At 35.6% G+C, this 18,668-nt stretch overlaps 3 protein-coding genes across 3 annotated transcripts in view; all 3 read right to left on the bottom strand.

Moving 5' to 3' along the window:
- Nucleotides 1–10,868, bottom strand: part of LOC110626696 (proline-rich receptor-like protein kinase PERK15) — a 92,708-nt gene extending 81,840 nt beyond the window's left edge. The window contains exons 1-3 of the mRNA XM_043961898.1: nt 10,812–10,868; nt 9,964–10,354; nt 9,771–9,875 (exon numbers count right to left, since the gene is read on the bottom strand). Coding sequence (XP_043817833.1) covers nt 9,771–9,875; nt 9,964–10,354; nt 10,812–10,868 — 553 coding nt within the window. The remainder of the gene's footprint in view (nt 1–9,770; nt 9,876–9,963; nt 10,355–10,811) is intronic.
- A 519-nt stretch (nt 10,869–11,387) lies between these two features.
- Nucleotides 11,388–13,342, bottom strand: LOC110628395 (proline-rich receptor-like protein kinase PERK5). The gene is made up of 4 exons (XM_043961897.1): nt 13,310–13,342; nt 12,505–12,766; nt 12,312–12,416; nt 11,388–11,892 (listed from the first exon to the last, which is right to left on the bottom strand). Exons 1-4 carry the CDS (start codon nt 13,340–13,342, stop codon nt 11,738–11,740), a joined length of 555 nt encoding a protein of 184 aa, XP_043817832.1. The 3' UTR covers nt 11,388–11,737.
- Nucleotides 13,343–15,721: 2,379 nt separating this feature from the next.
- On the bottom strand, nt 15,722–18,621 carry LOC110627915 (putative serine/threonine-protein kinase). The gene is made up of 9 exons (XM_021774312.2): nt 18,481–18,621; nt 18,351–18,383; nt 17,392–17,712; nt 17,200–17,304; nt 17,046–17,116; nt 16,706–16,782; nt 16,446–16,605; nt 16,139–16,321; nt 15,722–15,972 (listed from the first exon to the last, which is right to left on the bottom strand). Exons 1-9 carry the CDS (start codon nt 18,545–18,547, stop codon nt 15,847–15,849), a joined length of 1,143 nt encoding a protein of 380 aa, XP_021630004.1. The 5' UTR covers nt 18,548–18,621; the 3' UTR covers nt 15,722–15,846.
- Nucleotides 18,622–18,668: the final 47 nt, after the last annotated feature.

The raw sequence follows: 18,668 nt of genomic DNA, 5'->3' as shown, positions 1-18,668 counted from the left end.
CATCAAATCATCTCGGCTATCCAGTCGCGGCAAGTCGGCCTTGACTATTAAGCCTATTGAAGAGCCTAAGTCCGCTCAAGCTTCTTCGGAGGGTGTGAGGGAAATTTCTCTGGCCATCGTGGAGCAGACTGAGGTCGTTGAACAAGCGCAGTTGGGTCTTGCTCATTCTTCTGAAGAGGTGTCAGGGGGAAAATTTAGGTCCCCCATTACTGAAGATAAGGAGGCTTCTGGGAAGGGGAAAGAGATCGTTCTTATAGAGGACAAAGTCCCAGAGGTCCCTATCACAGATGTCTCTGCCCCTGCGGAGATCGGGTCTGGGTCTGGAGGCATCATAGAGAAGACTGGGGACAAGTGTCCAGCCCCTCCTGAGATGTCTGTCCCGCCTCCTGCTCGGAAGAAATCCAGGGCTGCCAAAGGATCTTCTCCAGCCCTTCCTTCTATTGGGAAGGAGAAGAATGTTCCTATTGTACCTCTGTTGTCTTCTCCTGACAACGACACTCTGAATGCGGCGAATATCACCTCTCAATCTCCGGCCAGTGCTGTCGCCGAACTTCTTAGGAAACAAATGTTCGGTGGAACCACAGAGGCCTCGGATCCACGTCTACTTGCCCTTACTGCTCTTTTAGCCAGTTCTACCAAGGAACAAGCATCCTTTCGATCTCGATCTCGTGAAGAGCTTGGGAATACAATCAGGGAGATGCTTCTGATGGTAAGTTATTTTTCCATTTCTCTTTTGGTTTTCTTTATTTCTTTCTTTTGACGGTTGTTCTTTTGTGTTAGGTGACGGGTCTCTTTATGGAGGTGGACGCTCGGGACCACTCTCTCCGGGAGTCTGTGTATCGCCGGATTGAAGAAGCGCGCTTGGAGGAGAATATATCTGCCACCAGCGATGCCAGAGGCAATCTCTTAGCTGCCCGAGAGCATACCCAATCCCTCCAGGCGGAGTTGCATTCTGCGTTGGAGGCCCTTAGAAGAGCTGAAGGAAGGGCAACTGAGACAGAGGAGCACACCAAGTCCCTGGAAGTAGAGTTATCTCGTACTCGCAGGGTTCTCAAGGAGTCTGATGAGAGGATGGCTGCCGTGGAAGTTTGTTGTGAAGGAGTTTTAAAGCAGCTATCCTCTATGACGGAGGCTCTTCGGGAAAGAGACGAGGCTATGAGTCAAAGAGATGAGGTCCAGCGTCAATACGAAGCCTTAAAGGCTGATTCTGAAGGTCTTCAGGTTCACCTGAATGAGGTGAATGTTCAGAAAGAGAAAGCCCTAGCTCGGGTGGAAGTCCTTGAGCAGGAGCTGAGCACGAGTTCTGAACGTATCAGAGACCTGGCTTCATCGGCGGAGGAATTCCAACTTCGCCATCAACAGCTTAACCATGAAGTCAGGATTTTGGAACGTAAATGTTCAGCCCTGCTCAAGGTAGTAAAACACGCTGAAAGCAAAGTCCAGCTAGAACGTGAGAAATGTCTAGCGGAGTATCAGGAGTCGGAGGAGCTGAAAAGGAAGATTGAGCAGGCCTGTGAAGCTTACCTTCAAGACTACAAGGATTCCCCTGAGTTGAAGGCATTTATAGCTGAGGCCTGTGAATCACATCTTGATGAATATAAAGCCTCTGCAGACATGAAAGCTGCTGTTCTTCAGAAAGCCTTCCGCATGTACGTAACCGGCTACAATCGCGGCATAAGGGAAGCTAGACATGCTCCTGATACTCCTCTGGAAAAGCTTCGTATGGCCGAAGTGGACTCTGATGGCGAGCCGGTGTTATATGGGGAAGATGATTTCCCTATGCCTAGAGGTAATTGTCGTGTTGTAGGCTCGTTAGCTGTGTCTTCTAAAGAAGAATCCGAGCCGGATGGGGAGGACATGGAAGTCCCTGAATCTGAAGAAGGCGACCCCGATTCTGAAGGGGAAGACCTTAACCCAGGGTTGGAGATTGCCCCTGTTGTTGATATTGAGAAATCTGACCCAAAGGATACCGGGCTTCCTTCAGATATGATTGTAAATAAAAATAGTGTGGGCGAGGGCGAGGATGTTCTTAAAAATGTAAGTCCCTTAAGGACTATTTTCCCTTCAACCTCGTCAGATAAATAGAGTGTAATAGCCATGTCTCTCAATGGAATTTTAATTTCTTTTTGCTTGAATTACTTTTTGTTTTTCATATATCTTGGATTTTATCTCTTCTTTTCATAATTGTAATACTTACACTGTGTAAGCTTGTTCCGAACTGAACTAGCCTTTAGTAATGAGCTCGGTTCTTAGCTAATTGTCTGAGCTTATGAGAAGTCTTAACGGTACTTAGCTGGGCTTCCTTTTTAGTTCTGACTTGTCAGGAAATGAAGCTGAGGTCCTTTCTTCCCAAGTGGCCCCTTTACCTCCTCAACCTTTCATTACATGAGTGTTGAGGGAGTAAATCCTTAAACTCTGTATATGTTTGTGTGGGCTTATTTTAAATAATAATTTTTTCCTTTTTCCTTGGTTATAAGCTCGGATGTCTCTTTTTTTTTTTTTTTTTTTTTTTTATCCGAGCTGCGAGCTCGGCTCTTCACTCTTCACTTAGGCTTTTACACCTATGGCCTGTGATGCTTCTCATACCCCTGGGTGTCTTCCAGGCTATTTGCTGTCTAGACCTCTTTGTAAGCTGAGCCAGCTTAGCGTCAGTGATCACTTTTTTAAGTTCAGTGCCTTTTGGCTATAGTGCTCCGAGCTCCTTCGGGAGATCGGAGTTTGGCCTTTCTTTGATGCCTTTGGACTCATCTTTTTGTGAGGTCGGAACTGTATTTTTAAGAATTGTCCCTGCATATGATATGGGGAATTTTTGCTTAAGGATGGCCTTGAGGCCTTCATCAGCTGTTTTTGCTTTGTTTTCCCGGGAGTTCTTAGGGGATCCCGGTCTTCTTTTATTTTTCCGGGATGGCCTCGGGGCCCGCCGGCTGTTTGTGCTCCAGGAGATCTCACGAGATCCTGGTCGTTTTTGTTCCGGGGTGACCTCGGGGCCCGCCGGCTGTTTGTGCTCCAGGAGATCTCACGAGATCCTGGTCGTTTTTGTTCCGGGGTGACCTTGGGGCCCCGCCGGCTGTTTGTGCTCCAGGAGATCTCATGAGATCCTGGTCGTTTTTGTTCCGGGGTGACCTCGGGGCCCCGCCGGCTGTTTGTGCTCCAGGACATCTCACGAGATCCTGGTCGTTTTTGTTCCGGGGTGAACTCGGGGCCCCGCCGGCTGTTTGTGCTCCAGGAGATCTCACGAGATCCTGGTCGTTTTTGTTCCGGGGTGACCTCGGGGCCCCGCCGGCTGTTTGTCTTCTCAGTTTGGTTTATGGTGTCAGGAAATCTAGGGGATCCTGTACACCTACCTCCCTGAGGTCTTGTTCCTTTAAGGGGTCTCCCCGAGCCCTGTTCTTTCTTTGTCATGGAGGAGTATTATTCATAAAGATAATCTTATTGTGTAAACAATTTGTTTCCTTCGTATTTATCAGAATACAATGTTTTTCTTTACAACTATATCAGGGGAAATACCTCTTTAGGTTTTGAATATTCCAAGCGTGGGGCTCATGGTTCCCTTACATATCTTCAATCCGGTATACTCCTGGCCGGACTACTTTAGTTACCTTGAACGGGCCCTCCCAGGTCGGTGCTAGCTTGCCAGCTGCCGCCCTTTTTCCTGTGGCTTCCAGGTTTCTTAAGGCCAGGTCTCCCACTTTCAAGCTTCTTTCTCTGACCTTTTGGTTGTAGTATCGTGCTGCCCGTTGTTGATAGGCGGCAGTTCGGATTTGAGCTTCTTCCCTGATTTCCTCAAGGGCATCCAGGTTACTTCTTAGCTTGTCGTCGTTAGTGCTCTCACTAGCAAATTGGACTCGATGAGTAGGAATCTGCAACTCAATTGGGACTACGGCCTCTGTACCATAGGCGAGTGCAAAGGGCGTTTCTTTAGTGGGTGCTCTAGGGGTGGTTCGGAGTGCCCACAGGATGCTGTTGAGCTCTTCTGCCCAATTTGCCTTTGCCCCATCTAGCCGCTTTTTTAATCCTTGTAGGATGGCTCTGTTGGTGACCTCTGTTTGGCCGTTAGTTTGAGGATGAGCCACAGAGGAGAATTTATGCCAGATACCCATGTTCGTTGTGAAAGCTCTGAAGGTGCTGCAATCAAACTGTCTGCCATTATCTGAAATAAGCACTCTGGGTACACCAAATCTGCAGATGATATGTCCCCACACAAAATCTATCATCTTTCGAGCTGTAATTGCGGCTATTGCTTCCGCCTCTGGCCATTTTGAGAAGTGCTCTACAGCCACCACTACAAATTTCCTCTGCCCCGTAGTCTTAGGGAAAGGTCTCAGGATGTCAATTCCCCATTGCGAGAAAGGCCATGGACTGGATATGCTGGCTTGAGGAGTGGCTGGAGTTTTGATGGCATTAGCAAATCTCTGGCATACGTTGCATCTTCGGACGAACTCTTCTGCTTCTTTTTTAACAGTGGGCCAATAATACCCTTGCCTGAATACTTTATTAGTTAGTGTCCCTCCTCCCTCGTGGGCTCCACACATGCCTCTATGTATTTCTTCCATCACCTTCGTAGCCTCTTCCGGGCTCACGCATCGGAGCCACGGATTGGACTTTCCTTTTCTGTATAAGGTCCCCCTTATCGCTTGGTAGTTAGCGGCACGAGCTGCTATCTTTTTGGCTTCATCTTTATCCTCGGGGAGTTTACCTTTCTCCAGGTATTCTAAGTAAGGGGTCATCCAAGTCTGGTTCTGTTCTACCTGCAATATCGTGTTAGTTTTATTAAAAGCAGGTATATGGACATGTTGTATGTACACTTCATCGAGAAGCTGTTCCAATTCTTCTTTGGATAATCGGCTAAGCAGATCTGCTTCCTCATTTTCCTCTCGGGGTATTCTTTGAAATCTGATGGTTACTCCTCGACTTGTGAGCTCGGCTTCTAAAGTTTTTACTTTAGTCAGGTAATTCTGCATAATGGGGTCTCTAGCCTGATACATCCCTGTTACTTGGTTGATCACCAGCTGAGAGTCACTATTTATCTTGAGATCGGTTACTCCCACTTCCAGCGCCACCAACATCCCATTTATCAGGGCTTCATATTCTGCCACATTATTCGAGGCTTTGAACTTCAGACGTAAGGCGTAACATACCTTAAAATCTTCTGGCCCCTTAAGCATTATTCCAGCACCACTGCCCTCAGTGCCTGATGATCCATCTACATACAACTTCCAGTTAAATTCTGTATGAGGCTCCCCCTCACGTTCCTTTCCTGCTATCCCCGAGGATGATCCTCTCTGCTCCCCGTTAAATGTGCATTCTGCTATGAAGTCAGCCAAGGCTTGAGATTTTATAGCTGTCCTAGGTCGATACTCTAGGCAGTAAGGGCTGATATCTACGGACCAAGCCAACATCCGACCTGAAGTTTCCGACCTGCGTAGAATCTTCTTTAAGGGTTGGTCTGTCATCACAACTCCTTGGTGGCTTTCCAAATAAACTTTGAATTTTCGGACTGCTAGCAATAGGGCGTAAGCCATTTTTTCAATGTTCGAATATCTGACCTCGGTATCTCTGAGTACCTTGCTGACGTAAAAAACGGGTTTCTGCTCCCCTTCTTCCACCCTTACTAACACTGCGCTGACTGCTTGTTCTGAGGCTGCCAAGTATATCAGGAGTTCTTCTCCTTTCATAGGACTACTGAGCACGTGGGGCGAGCTGAGATATCTCTTAAGCTCTGCGAAGGCTTTTTGGCAGTCTTCTGTCCATTCAAAGTTTGGCACCTTCCTCAATTTTTTGAAAAATGGTAAGCATTTATCTGCTGACCTTGACATGAATCGGTTGAGTGCTACTACTCTTCCGGTTAGTCTTTGGACGTCCCTTACACAGGTCGGCTCTGGCATTTTCAATACGGCTTCTACCTTCTCCGGGTTAGGTTCGATGCCTTTTCCGCTCACCATGAATCCCAAGAATTTTCCTCCTCTAATAAAGAAAGCACATTTTGCTGGGTTCAACTTCATTCTGTACTAGTTTAATACCCCGAATACCTCCCTCAAGTCTGTTATGTGCTGCTGGAAATTTGGGCTTTTGACCACCATATCATCTACATAAACTTCTACATTTCTGCCAATCTGGTTTTTGAAGATTTTATTCATCAATCTTTGGTAAGTTGCCCCGGCATTCTTCAATCCGAATGGCATAGCTCTGTAGCAATAAGTTCCATCTTCAGTTATAAATAGGAATACCAATATGTATGTTGAAGAGTGTACCTGAGATCGAGGAGTGAAATGCTATAACACTAATGACATCCCAATAAGGGAGTACCTTTCAGTAATCTATTATTGTGGCATCAATATAATGTTGACATTTGCTTGTGTAATTTTCTGTAGTAGTAATTTTGAGTATAACCTTGCTACTAACAAGTTTCTTATGCATTTGCCCCGGATTAATGGCCTGGGATATCTTGTGTTTTGTGAGTCTTATATAGACAAATATGATAACTATATGATTTGGTAGAGAAATAGAAGTAAGGAGCAATGAGTGCTAGAGTTTTGAGAAGGAAGGACGATATGTGTGAAGGAGAGAAATGAGTGCAAGTCAAAGCCATGCAGAGTCGAGCAAGTCATTTGTGTGGCAGAGAAACCATTTTTGATAAGGATTCAACCAGTTTCTTTACAAAGCAGATTAAAGGTAAATTGGGGTGAGGAGATGTTAGACAACCGTGCAAGCCTTCTTGGTCGGTTTAAGTAATCATCACTCAAAAGTAGCAGTCAACATAGATGAGCAGTGGAATACACCAACAAATAAACAAGTTCGTGAAAAAGACCGAAATACCAACCTCAAGTCACATTTACAGAAGATTGAAGATTTCTAGTACCTTAGTCAACAAGATAAAAGTTTCAACAAGGACAAGACTTTTAAGATTAGTGCTCAGGTGAACAACTTTTGTGCAAAGAAGTAGCAGTGATCTTTACAGGGCCAATTAAATTGAGAAAAAAGAATTGATCATCTAAGCAGCAGATTGGAGACCCCTAACAAGCTCAGTCGACTAGGACGTCGACCGTTTAAGTGGGAAAGTATTAAGGGTCCAAAGTTTTAGGGACCAAACTTTCGAGAAATTTTTCAACTGTAAAATTTCTCGAAAGCAATATTAGAGAAACTTAGTATAAATTAGTAGTAAGTAAAGGGTCGAGTCAGTCATCTGTAATTCTTTTTTATGTATTTATTTTGGAGAGTGTGTCATCTGAGACATGTTGATGCCTCCTCCTACCACAAGTCATTTTATTTCTAAGACTCTTTAGGGGGGTGATTAGTTGGCCACCAGTGAAAACTGTGCTCAGCTAGCCATCGTGGGCTTGAAGTGTTTCCGAGTTGTGCTTCTACTCCTTGTAGACCATGCCTCTATCTACAAGCAATGTGAGAATTATTATAACGATTGTGTTGATGCAAATCTATAATTATGATTTTGCCCCTGTAATAAAACAAATAACTTGTTCATGAATTTTTATGTTCAATTCTTATCTTTTATGACTATTGTGAGGCTTATGAATGTATGTTGCTTGAGGGCTTCAGTATTGGTTGATGCAACCTTGACTATCGAGATTGTTTGAAATCATAAATTATCGGGTGATCTTAAGGCTTACTTGGTTTGAAGGTGTCTAAATCAAATGTCGTAAAGTTCCGAATGAGTGCTAAAATACGAGCCTACGACATAGAGCAATGCACCCTTGTTTAGAAACATCTTTTATCTGTACGGTATACATAACAAAGCTAAAACAGTTAGGCATCACATGTATAATCTTTCTTTGGTGAAAGATATATTTAACTGCTAAATTATTTGAAAATAATTTATTAAATGCTTAAATTAAAGTTATAATCTATTGATCATTTGAACTTATAAAAATCTTAACAATTAAATATAAATTAACTATTGATAATTTATAAAAAAAAAGTTAAAAATATTCTCACTTATTATTGATTATATACTTTAAATTTTACTAACTGCGCTCTAAATTTTGATAAAATGATAAAATTACTCTTATCTAACTTTACCGATTTATAAAAATTTAGAGTACTCTTAGCAGAATTTAGAGTGCATTTAGTAATATGCATGTGTGATTATTTATAACTTTTTTCCTATAGATCATTGATAATATAGTCAATTTATATTCAATTATTATAATTTTTATAAATTTAAATATTCAATAAGTTATAACTTTAATTAAGTGTTTGATGAGTTAATCTCAACTAATACGAGGGTATAAGTCCAGCCAATCTTCTTTTATTTGAAGGTAATCTAGTGTTAATTCTCGGAATTGGATTGAAGAAGTCTAATTGAATGAAAGAGTAAACTAATTAAGTAGCAAGTAGTTAAAATTACTAATCTGGTTAATAAGACATCTAGTTTCAAGAATATCTCGATGTTAATTCTCGGAATTGGTCATAGACGTAAAGATTTTCAAATTAATTTCTAGTTAACTACTTATAATTGTTAACATGGTCTAATAACCTAATCTTCTTTTAGATATCAGACTAGCAATGATCGGCTCACTAACTAGTTTCTAATTAATAAACAAATCAAATGATCAATTTTATGAGATTTGATTTGTTAACAACATTAAAAGTTAGGAAGATGTTATTCTAACTAGAAAACTTATTTCAGTGCAGCTAATGAAATTAGAATATATTATTACATAATAAATGATATTATTTGTCACAAGTATCAACTCACTAAGTGATTATAGACTTAACAAATTCGAATGGTTGTATACTATTCACTCAATTGAATAATTGGCTAGATTGTATTAGCTAAACAAATAATAATCTCAAGCAAAATAGAAATAATATAGAAACAAAAAATAAAGATGGAGTATTAATATTAATTCAATTTTACAATTCCTGTGAATTGCACCTTGAAAATTCCTTAGCTAGATAAATGAAATTAGTCGGTGAAGCACATTGTATAGCAACTAACATAAAGACATGTTCAAAAGTGTCAGAAGATCCCCGAACTAAAAGAGCCTCTCCTTTTTAAATGGTTCCTTCCTAGTTTAAGAGGAATAAAAAAAAACATCTCATTCCAAAATAGAAGGATCCCAAAATATTCTTTTTTTTTTTCTTTAAATTATATGTGATAGTAAGCTTCCTAAATAGTTATCCACAAAATTTTGAGAATCGGATATGGAAGACTTTTAACTCTGTATAAGCCCTGCCCAAAGTTTGAATAAGCCTTACTTGAGGTTTGCACTACGGCTCCCTTCACTTCTCAATGTAAGTCATTTGATGTAAGCCTTGCCTACAATGAGACGTGACCAAGGCTTGCTTCATGATGCTCTCCTTGATTCTAGTTCAAAACTTCCATATAGGGCTTTTCTTTTCAAGGATATCAAAAAATTTCTCAAAATCTAATAAGTGCAAAAATATCAAAACTTTAGCAGAATCGAACCCAAGTATATAAGTAAAATTATGTGCTAAATAAGTAGAATTTACACTCTTTAGATTATTATATCATTCAAATTAAATTTATAACATAGCAATTAAAATTATAACTAACAAGTTAAATTCAAATTTAACGTTGATATGAATTTTACACTTTTTTTTTTTAATTTCAAACAGAATGTATTTTAAATTAAGATTTGAAAAGGTATTTTAAACAGAAGGTATTTTAATTTCAAACAGAAGGTATTTTAAATTAAATTAAGATTTGGTAGATAATTCTTGGTTTATCTTAAATGCGCAAAATTTAATATAGAAAAATTCAAAAACAAAAAATAAAGTTAAAAACTCACGGTCTACATGCAAATATGCCAATCCTTCTGCTGTACCCAAAGCAATCTTCATTCTGGTTGGCCAATCGATCGGGGCGGTCACCATTTTCTGCTGTCTTCTTCCCACTTGTGTAACCAAACAAGATGGCTTAATCATTTAATTCTCATGATAAATAAATTATAAATCCAATGAGAAAATTTGAGAAGTACTCACCATAGAGATGAGATTTCAAGCAATTGTTGGCAAAGAACTCGTAAACAATCAATCGATCAGCTTCTTCGCTGCAGTATCCGACGACCTCCACAATATTCGGGTGACGAGTGCGGCTAATGGTTTTAACCTCATCCTCAAATAGAAGTTCCATTCGCTGTTTATCAGGATCTGAATTATATTGAAGCCTCTTAATCGCAACTTCTTTACCATTGGGAAGTTTTCCTCTATAAACTTGACCAGAACCGCCCTGTCCAACGCGGTTGTTGTTGGAGAAATCACCTGTTGCTTTTGCTAGCTCTTCAAAGCTGTACTTGTGAATACAGAACCGCCCTGTCCAGAACCGCCCTGTCCAAAGCTGTACTTGCCAGCTCTTCAAATGCTCATTGTTATTCTGCAATTTTGTGGCTTGGGATTGATATCAAACATAAATTCCACACATACGTGGAAAAAAAAAAAATGCCAACTGACTTTTTTCGTATAAAGATCGGGAATTAAATTATGTATTTAGCCAATAAAATGAAATTTTTTTATAAACTTGATAAAGCATAAATTTAGCATGTATTTTCTTCCTATCTAAGTGATTTTCTATTAATTCTGCACCTTTTGTTATATTTTTGCAAAAAAGTAAATGATAGGAAAGATGAGCCAAAAACAATGAGAAAATAAATTGATTATATGCAGATTAGACTAAAGATTTGTCTAAGTCTCTAGGCATAACCTCTTTCAAAGATCAGAGAATATTCATCCCTCTTAGAAAACAAAGAGTTATTTCATTAAAAATATTCAAATCAAACTCTTTTAAGAAAAAATTTTAAGAGAATTTATCTAGGGTTTTACTATTTAAACACCTTTTGACAACAACATCCCACGTCTTCTTCTTCTTCTGCCGAATTCCTTTCGGTCATGGTTGGCTAATTTTTTTATTTCTAGTTGGAGTTAAGTTGAAGTTTCAGTTTCTTCATAAATTGTGAAATCTAAACATTATTATTCATATTTTATTCTTTTCAATACTTATACAATTTTATTTCTTATTATTCTTGCTCTGTTATTTGACCAATAGAGCCCATATATTATTAGTTTGAATGCTTGAATTTTGTAATTGCTTGAGTTATTCAACAACAAGTAATAATTAGTGTAACTCATTAAAGAATTATATGATCTAGCTTAAACTCATCACACGGTTTAGTTTGTTGGTTATAATTAGGTCTCTCTAATTCTTAAGGAGCTGATAAATTAAATTCAATAGATGTTCTTTAGGTTGTTTGTTAACTAGGCTTAATTAGCGAAATTTTCTTTATTAATTTATATTTAATGAGAGATTGATTATATAGAGTGTATTCTATAACTAAAACTAATTTATTGGAATGAATAAAGACAATATATATATATATATATATGAAAAATAATAAAAACAAAAAATCTTGAATATTGAAAATACAAAATATCAAATTCTTTATTTTTAATTTCGATTGTCGAAAAGATGTAAAAATTTCAAAAGGATTCAAATAATAATATTGCATTCTTTTAAGGAAAATTTTGTCAATTAAAAATAGTTGCTAATAGTTTGAAGGGAAAGAAAAGATATTAAGTATCCAAATAGTTCAGAAAATATACTCCTTGTGTTCCCACTCAAAAATGTCCAATTTTCCCGTAATTAGCTCTAGAAGCACGACACCAAAGGAAAATACATCAGACTTATCGGTGAGCTTCTTATTTTGGCCATCTTAAGTGCAATGCTCGGGAGCGAGATAACTGCACTTAAAGAAAGTGTTCATCACGTGATAACAACCAATTCAACCAATTTTCTTTGAGAAAGAAGAAAATTTAACAAGCAAATAAGAACGAATCTTACTATGGAGTTCCCTTTGAGATAGTGGAAACGTGAATTTTTGAATCTGTAAATTTTTTGAAAATTCCAAAATTTCCAATCTAAAGGAAAAAAAAATTTGATAGAAGTAATTTATTATGTCATTCAAATTAAATTTATAACATAGCAATTAAAATTATAACTAACAAGTTAAATTCAAATTTAACGTTGATATGAATTTTACACTTTTTTTTTAATTTCAAACAGAAGGTATTTTAAATTAAGATTTGGAAAGGCAACTATTTATAATTGAAATTACTTGTAATTAATTAAAACAGTTAATAGTTATTTACATTTAGTTGTTAGAAATATTTTTCACAAATCTTTTCTATAAGTATATTATTGTATCTTACGATTAAATTCACCATCAAGGAGAATATTGTCACTTTTAATATTTCGGTCGATAATTCTTGGTTTATCTTAAATGCATAAAAATTAATATAGAAAAATTCAAAAATAAAAAATAAAGTTAAAAACTCACGGTCTACATGCAAATATGCCAATCCTTCTGCTGTACCCAAAGCAATCTTCATTCTGGTTGGCCAATCGATCGGGGCGGTCACCATTTTCTGCTGTCTTCTTCCCACTTGTGTAACCAAACAAGATGGCTTAATCATTTAATTCTCATGATAAATAAATTATAAATCCAATGAGAAAATTTGAGAAGTACTCACCATAGAGATGAGATTTCAAGCAATTGTTGGCAACGAACTCGTAAACAATCAATCGATCAGCTTCTTCGCTGCAGTATCCGACGACCTCCACAATATTCCGGTGACGAGTGCGGCTAATGGTTTTAACCTCATCCTCAAATAGAAGTTCCACTTGCTGTTTCTCAGGATCTGAATTATATTGAAGCCTCTTAATCGCAACTTGTTTACCACTGGGAAGTGTTCCTTTATAAACTTGACCAGAACCGCCCTGTCCAGAACCGCCCTGTCCAAAGCTGTACTTGCTAGCTCTTCAAATGCTAATTGTTATTCTGCAATTTTGTGGCTTGGGATTGATATCAAACATAAATTCCACACATACGTGAAAAAAAAAAAAAAATGCCAACTGACTTTTTTCGTATAAAGATCGGGAATTAAATTATGTATTTAGCCAATAAAATGAAATTTTTTTATAAACTTGATAAAGCATAAATTTAGCATGTATTTTCTTCCTATCTAAGTGATTTTCTATTAATTCTGCACCTTTTGTTATATTTTTGCAAAAAAGTAAATGATAAGAAAGATGAGCCAAAAACAATGAGAAAATAAGTTGATTATATGCAGTGGCCGAACATATTAGACTAAAGATTTGTCTAAGTCTCTAAGCATAACCTCTTTCAAAGATCAAAGAATATTCATCCCTCTTAGAAAGCAAATCAAGAGAGTTATTTCATTAAAAATATTCAAATCAAACTCTTTTAAGAAAAAATTTTAAGAGAATTTCTCTAGAGTTTTACTATTTAAACACCTTTTAACAACAACAACCCACATTTTCTTCTTCTGCCGAATTCCTTTCGGTCATGGTTGGCTAATTTTTTTTATTTCTAGTTGGAGTTAAGTTGAAGTTTCAGTTTCTTCATAAACTGTGAGATCTAAACATTATTATTCATATTTTATTCTTTTCAATATTTATACGATTTTATTTTTTATTATTCTTGCTTTGTTATTTGACCAATAGAGCCCATATATTGTTAGTTTGAATGCTTGACTTTCGTAATTGTTTGAGTTATTCAACAACAAGTAATAATTAGTATAACTCATTAAAGAATTACATGATCTAGCTTGAACTTATCACACGGTTTAGTTTGTTGGTTATAATTAGGTCTCTCTAATTCTTAAGGAGCTGATAAATTAAATTCAATAGATGTTTTTTGGGATGTTTGTTAACTAGGCTTAATTAGCGAATATTTCCTTATTAATTTATACTTAATGAGAGATTGGTTATATAGAGTGTATTCTATAACTAAAACTAATTTATTGGAATGAATAAATATTTTTTTTGTTTTTATGATCAATTTCCAAAACTGAAATGGATCATAATCTTCAATTAGAATTTATTTGTATTGATTTGATTTCTTTTGATTATTACTTTATTAAATTATCTTGATTTATTACTTTAATTGAATTTTCATCAAAATTCTCTTTCTACTTTTATTATTCATTTTTTCTACTTATTGATGGGAGAATTTTAGTATCAATTTCTTGTGAATTTGATTTTATTCATACTATATGCAATTTATATTTGTTGAATTAGACAGAGGATGAGTTGCAAAACTCACAACTTTTTTCTCATTTAATTCCATGATTTTGCTATAATTTTAATATAAATACTTAATTTTTATTTGAAATGTAATTTTGGACAGGTTTTTTATCGAAAATTGAGTTTATTCACCCTATATGCAATTTATATTTGTTGAATTAGATAGAGAATGAGTTGCAAAACTCACAACTTTTTTCTCATTTAATTCCATGATTTTGCTATAATTTTGATATAAATATTTAATTTTTATTTGAAATTTAATTTTGAATAAGTTTTTGATCAAAAATTGAGTAAAAGAACGAAAAGAGGCTGAATTAAAGGATTTTTGGACTGGGAGGTTATAACCTTGACCCAACCTGTAACCCAAGGCCATGGAGAGCTTTAGAAGGCGCCACCTCAGCAGATTTTGTCACCTTAGCAAAAATAAGATCAATTTCAAGTTGGATCAAGTTGAATCAACTTCAATCGAATTAGAATAGAGATAAAATAGGGGTGTGAAGTTTATTTTAAACTATTAAATTTTATCCTTGTGTGCTCTTAGAATTATACCTACACATCATATTCTCTCCTCTTCCCCTCCTCTCCTCTGGGTGTCGTCGGCCCTCTCTTCTCCTCTGGGTGTCGTCAACCCCCTCTCTTCTTCTCCATCTTCTTTTTTTCTTTTTCTTCTTCTTTCCTTATTCTTTTTCTTAGTTGTTGTAATTTTATTATGCCTTTTAGAGGTTAAACAATTATTTTCAGTTGAAGAGTAAATTAAATTGAGGTTTTATTCAAGCTGGGAAGTTATGTACTTCAATTCTTTTCATCTTATTTCTGTTTTCTGTTAATTTTTGAATTCGAAAAACACCACATTCATTATTATTTTCTATTCTTTTCATCATATTTCTATTTTCTGTTAATTTCTGAATTCGAGAAACACCCCCTCTATTATTATTTTCTTGTGCCTATATAATTAGTTCTCAATCGGATTAGAATAGAGATAAGATAGGGGTGTGGAGTTTATTTTAAACTATTAAATTTTATCCTTGTGTGCCTATATAAAGGCTCTTAGAATTAAACTACACGTCATATTCTCTCCTCTCCCCCTCCTCTCCTCTGGGTGCTGTCGACTCCCTCTCTTCTTCACCATCTTGTTTTTTCTTTTTCTTCTTCTTTTTCTTTTGTTGCAATTTTATTATGACTTTTAGAGACTAAACAATTATTTTCAGTTGAAGAGTGAATTAAATTGAGGTTTTATTCAAGTTGGAAGGTTATGTACTTCAATTCTTTTTATTTTATTTCTATTTTCTATTTATTTCTATTTTCTATTAATTTCTGAATTCGAGAAATACTACCTCTCTTAGTTGTTTTCTTGAAAAAGTCAAGAGGTGTATTGAATATCTTGTGAAGACGTTATCAAAAGCTATTAAATCTTTAATTATTTTGTTGGATTCGACTTATGACTTATCCAAAAAGATTTTCCATACGTTTACCAACCATAACTATGTGTATATATATACATGTATATGTTGCACCTCAAAGGGACCCTCACTAAAAAAAATTATTATCTCTTTGTTTTAAAATAATACTTAATGGATATTATGTATTCTTTCAATATATATATATATATGAAAAATTATTCAATATCAATCATTATTAATATTTTAAAAAACTTCAGCAAGGAACACATTCTTATTATTTAATTGATCCCTTAGAAAAGCACGTGCATTTAGCAAGAACACACTTTTTTGTTACAACGCGAGGATAATTCATGTATTGGATAGAGCTCAAGAGCTGGAGGTTCCCTGAGCTTGAGGAAATGGAGTGTAAGGTGACCCATTGTATAGGTACTTGCAATCACTTCTCACCCATATAGTTTTGGGTTCCATATCTCCATTTAGTACTTTAACTATCTGCATCACAAAATCACATGCAGTCACTCTCCCAATTTTTAATCAACATATGCAAAATTATCAAATAATTTTTACCTACTTTTTAAATTATATTTCATATATTTTTACTGATAATCACATGCAAAGCATAATCCGAAAATAACTGGTTTGGTTTTGCGAAATTTACCTCGCACATACGTGGGCGTAAATTTGCAGGTTTATATACACAAGCAGCAGTAGAATAAATAAGCCTTTTCATATCATTTTTCTCAAAATTGTTTGGTAATTTGGAATCAAAAATTTCTTTACAATTTTCAGCATCCAAATCTTGATAGTCTGCATCCAAAATTTGTTTCAGTAGAGGCACGGCCTGTGAATAATCAAAATAGATGTACAAAGGTCAGTTAAGCATTCCATCAGGGAAAAAATAATAAAAAATAAAAAACCCTTGAATATTGAATATACAAAATATCAAATTCTTTATTTTTAAGTACCCAAATAGTTAAGAAAATATATTCTCTGCGTTCCTTCTCAAAAACAGCTAATTTTCCCGTAATCAGCTCTAGAAGTACGACACCAAAGGAAAATACATCAGACTTATCGGTGAGCTTCTTATTTTGATCATCTTCGGTGCAATGCTCAGGAGCGAGATAACTGCACTTAAAGAAAGCATTCATCAGATGAGAACTACCAATTCAACCAATTTTCTTTGAGAAAGAAGAAAATTTAGCAAGCAAATAAGAACGAATCTTACTCTGGAGTTCCCATTGGGATAGTGGAAACGTCAGTTTCTGAATCCGCAAATTCTTTGGAAATTTCAAAATCTTTAATCTAAAGGAAAAAAAGTTGATAGAAGTAATTTATTGTGTCATTCAAATTAATTTATAACTAATAAGTTAAATTTAAATTCGAAGTTGATATTTTAAATCAAGATTTTGAAACGCCTTTTATTTATAATTAAAATTACTTGTAATTAATTAAAACAGTTAAATAGTTATAAATGTAAATTTTATTTACATTTTTAATATTAACTATAAAATGTTTAGCTGTTGAATTATTTTTTATAAATCTCTTATGTGATTTTATCATCATACCTTAGGATTAAATTCATCATCGAGAAGAATATTGTCACTTTTAATATCTCCGTGGATGATTCCTGGTTTACCTAAAAATGCATAAAATTAAAAAGTATAAATTGCATTATAGAAAATTTTGGGAAAAAAAAATTAAATAAAGTTAAAAACTCACAGTCTTCATGCAAATATGCCAATCCTTCTGCTATACCCAAAGCAATCTTCATTCTGGTTGGCCAATCGATCAGGGCGGTCACCATTTTCTGCTGTCTTCTTCCCACTTGTGTAACCAAACAAGATGGCTTAATCATTTAATTCTCATGATAAATAAATTATAAATCCAATGAGAAAATTTAAGAATACTCACCATAGAGATGAGATTTCAAGCTCTTGTTGGAAACGAACTCGTAAACAATCAATCGATCAGCTTCTTCGCTGCAGTATCCGACGACCTCCACAATATTCGGGTGACGAGTGCGGCTAATGGTTTTAAACTCATTCTCAAATAGAAGTTCCAATTGCTGTTTCTCAGGATCTGAATTATATTGAAGCCTCTTAATCGCAACTTGTTTACCATTGGGAAGTGTTCCTTTATAAACTTGACCAGAACCGCCCTGTCCAACGCGGTTGTTGTTGGAGAAATCACCTGTTGCTTTTGCTAGCTCTTCAAAGCTGTACTTGCGAACACCTGGATCAAATGCTAATTTTGTTATTCTGCAATTTTGTGGGTTGGCATTGATATCAAACATAAATTCCACACATACGTGAAAAAAAATTTAAAAATTTAGATAAAATTAAATAAAACGTAAAGAAATAAATACGAGTACTAAAAATTATTTAATTAATAATTCAATAAATAAGTTTTTTTACAAAATATACCCATTCATATAATATAAAAAAAATCAAATGGAAATATATTTTTTACAAGTAAAAATATTAACTTAATTATTTAATAGGTCTATATATTAATTTTAAAAATTGATAAAATTTTATAAAATAATTTTTTTAAAAAATTTAAAATCAAACGGAAACTACACTGGACCATTAATTTAAATTGGTTGATTCTAGTCCAATTTGAATTCCGATTAAGAGGGAAGCTTTTAATTGGTCCTTCTGATTAAAATTTCAACCAAATTCAAAAATTAAAATCGATTAATTCATTTATCTTAGAATTTGACCGATCATTTCAATTCAATTTACAGCTTCAATAAATCTAATTTTAAGTTAATAATTCGTTATGAACTAAAAGATGTAGTATGTCAAATATAAATTTCACACATAATCGAAATTTCAAATAGGATGTTAAGCAATTCAATTGTAACATACCTCCTCTGCTTGGTGCTGGAATTGCATTTTCCTCTGTTTTTAATAATTGAAAACAAAAGAGAATCAAATGAGAAGGTAAGAAATTGCAAGAGAGTTGGATTTATCTTACGGTACATGTGCAAAGATATACCTTCTCTGTCTTGGCCATTGGCGTTTCCTTCGTTATTCCTGAACCAGCGACAGTAAGACCCAGCCATGGCTGCCCACAAGGTTAGGATGACAGAGAGAGAGAGAGAGTCAGTCAAGTTAGGAAATGAAAAGCCAAGGAGAGAGTGAGAGAGTCAGTCATCTATATATATATATATATATATATACCCT

This window comes from Manihot esculenta, chromosome 11 (assembly GCF_001659605.2).
Source record: "Manihot esculenta cultivar AM560-2 chromosome 11, M.esculenta_v8, whole genome shotgun sequence".
Classification (NCBI taxonomy): Eukaryota; Viridiplantae; Streptophyta; class Magnoliopsida; order Malpighiales; family Euphorbiaceae; genus Manihot; species Manihot esculenta.
This window is presented reverse-complemented; position numbering and strand designations above follow the sequence as displayed.

What these genes read in the sequence shown, in the direction of transcription:
- LOC110628395 (XM_043961897.1), bottom strand. Translation starts at nt 13,342, where the DNA reads ATGACCGAAAGGAATTCGGCAGAAGAAGAAAAT. An exon ending in CTTGAAATCTCATCTCTATG is followed by an intron (nt 12,417 to 12,504) that starts GTGAGTACTTCT and finishes TGGTTACACAAG; the next exon opens with TGGGAAGAAGACAGCAGAAA. An exon ending in GGCATATTTGCATGTAGACC is followed by an intron (nt 11,893 to 12,311) that starts GTGAGTTTTTAA and finishes TTTTTCCTTTAG; the next exon opens with ATTGGAAATTTTGGAATTTT.
- LOC110627915 (XM_021774312.2), bottom strand. Translation starts at nt 18,547, where the DNA reads ATGGCTGGGTCTTACTGTCGCTGGTTCAGGAATAACGAAGGAAACGCC. An exon ending in GGCATATTTGCATGAAGACT is followed by an intron (nt 17,117 to 17,199) that starts GTGAGTTTTTAA and finishes ATGCATTTTTAG; the next exon opens with GTAAACCAGGAATCATCCAC. An exon ending in ATATTTTCTTAACTATTTGG is followed by an intron (nt 16,322 to 16,445) that starts GTACTTAAAAAT and finishes GATTATTCACAG; the next exon opens with GCCGTGCCTCTACTGAAACA.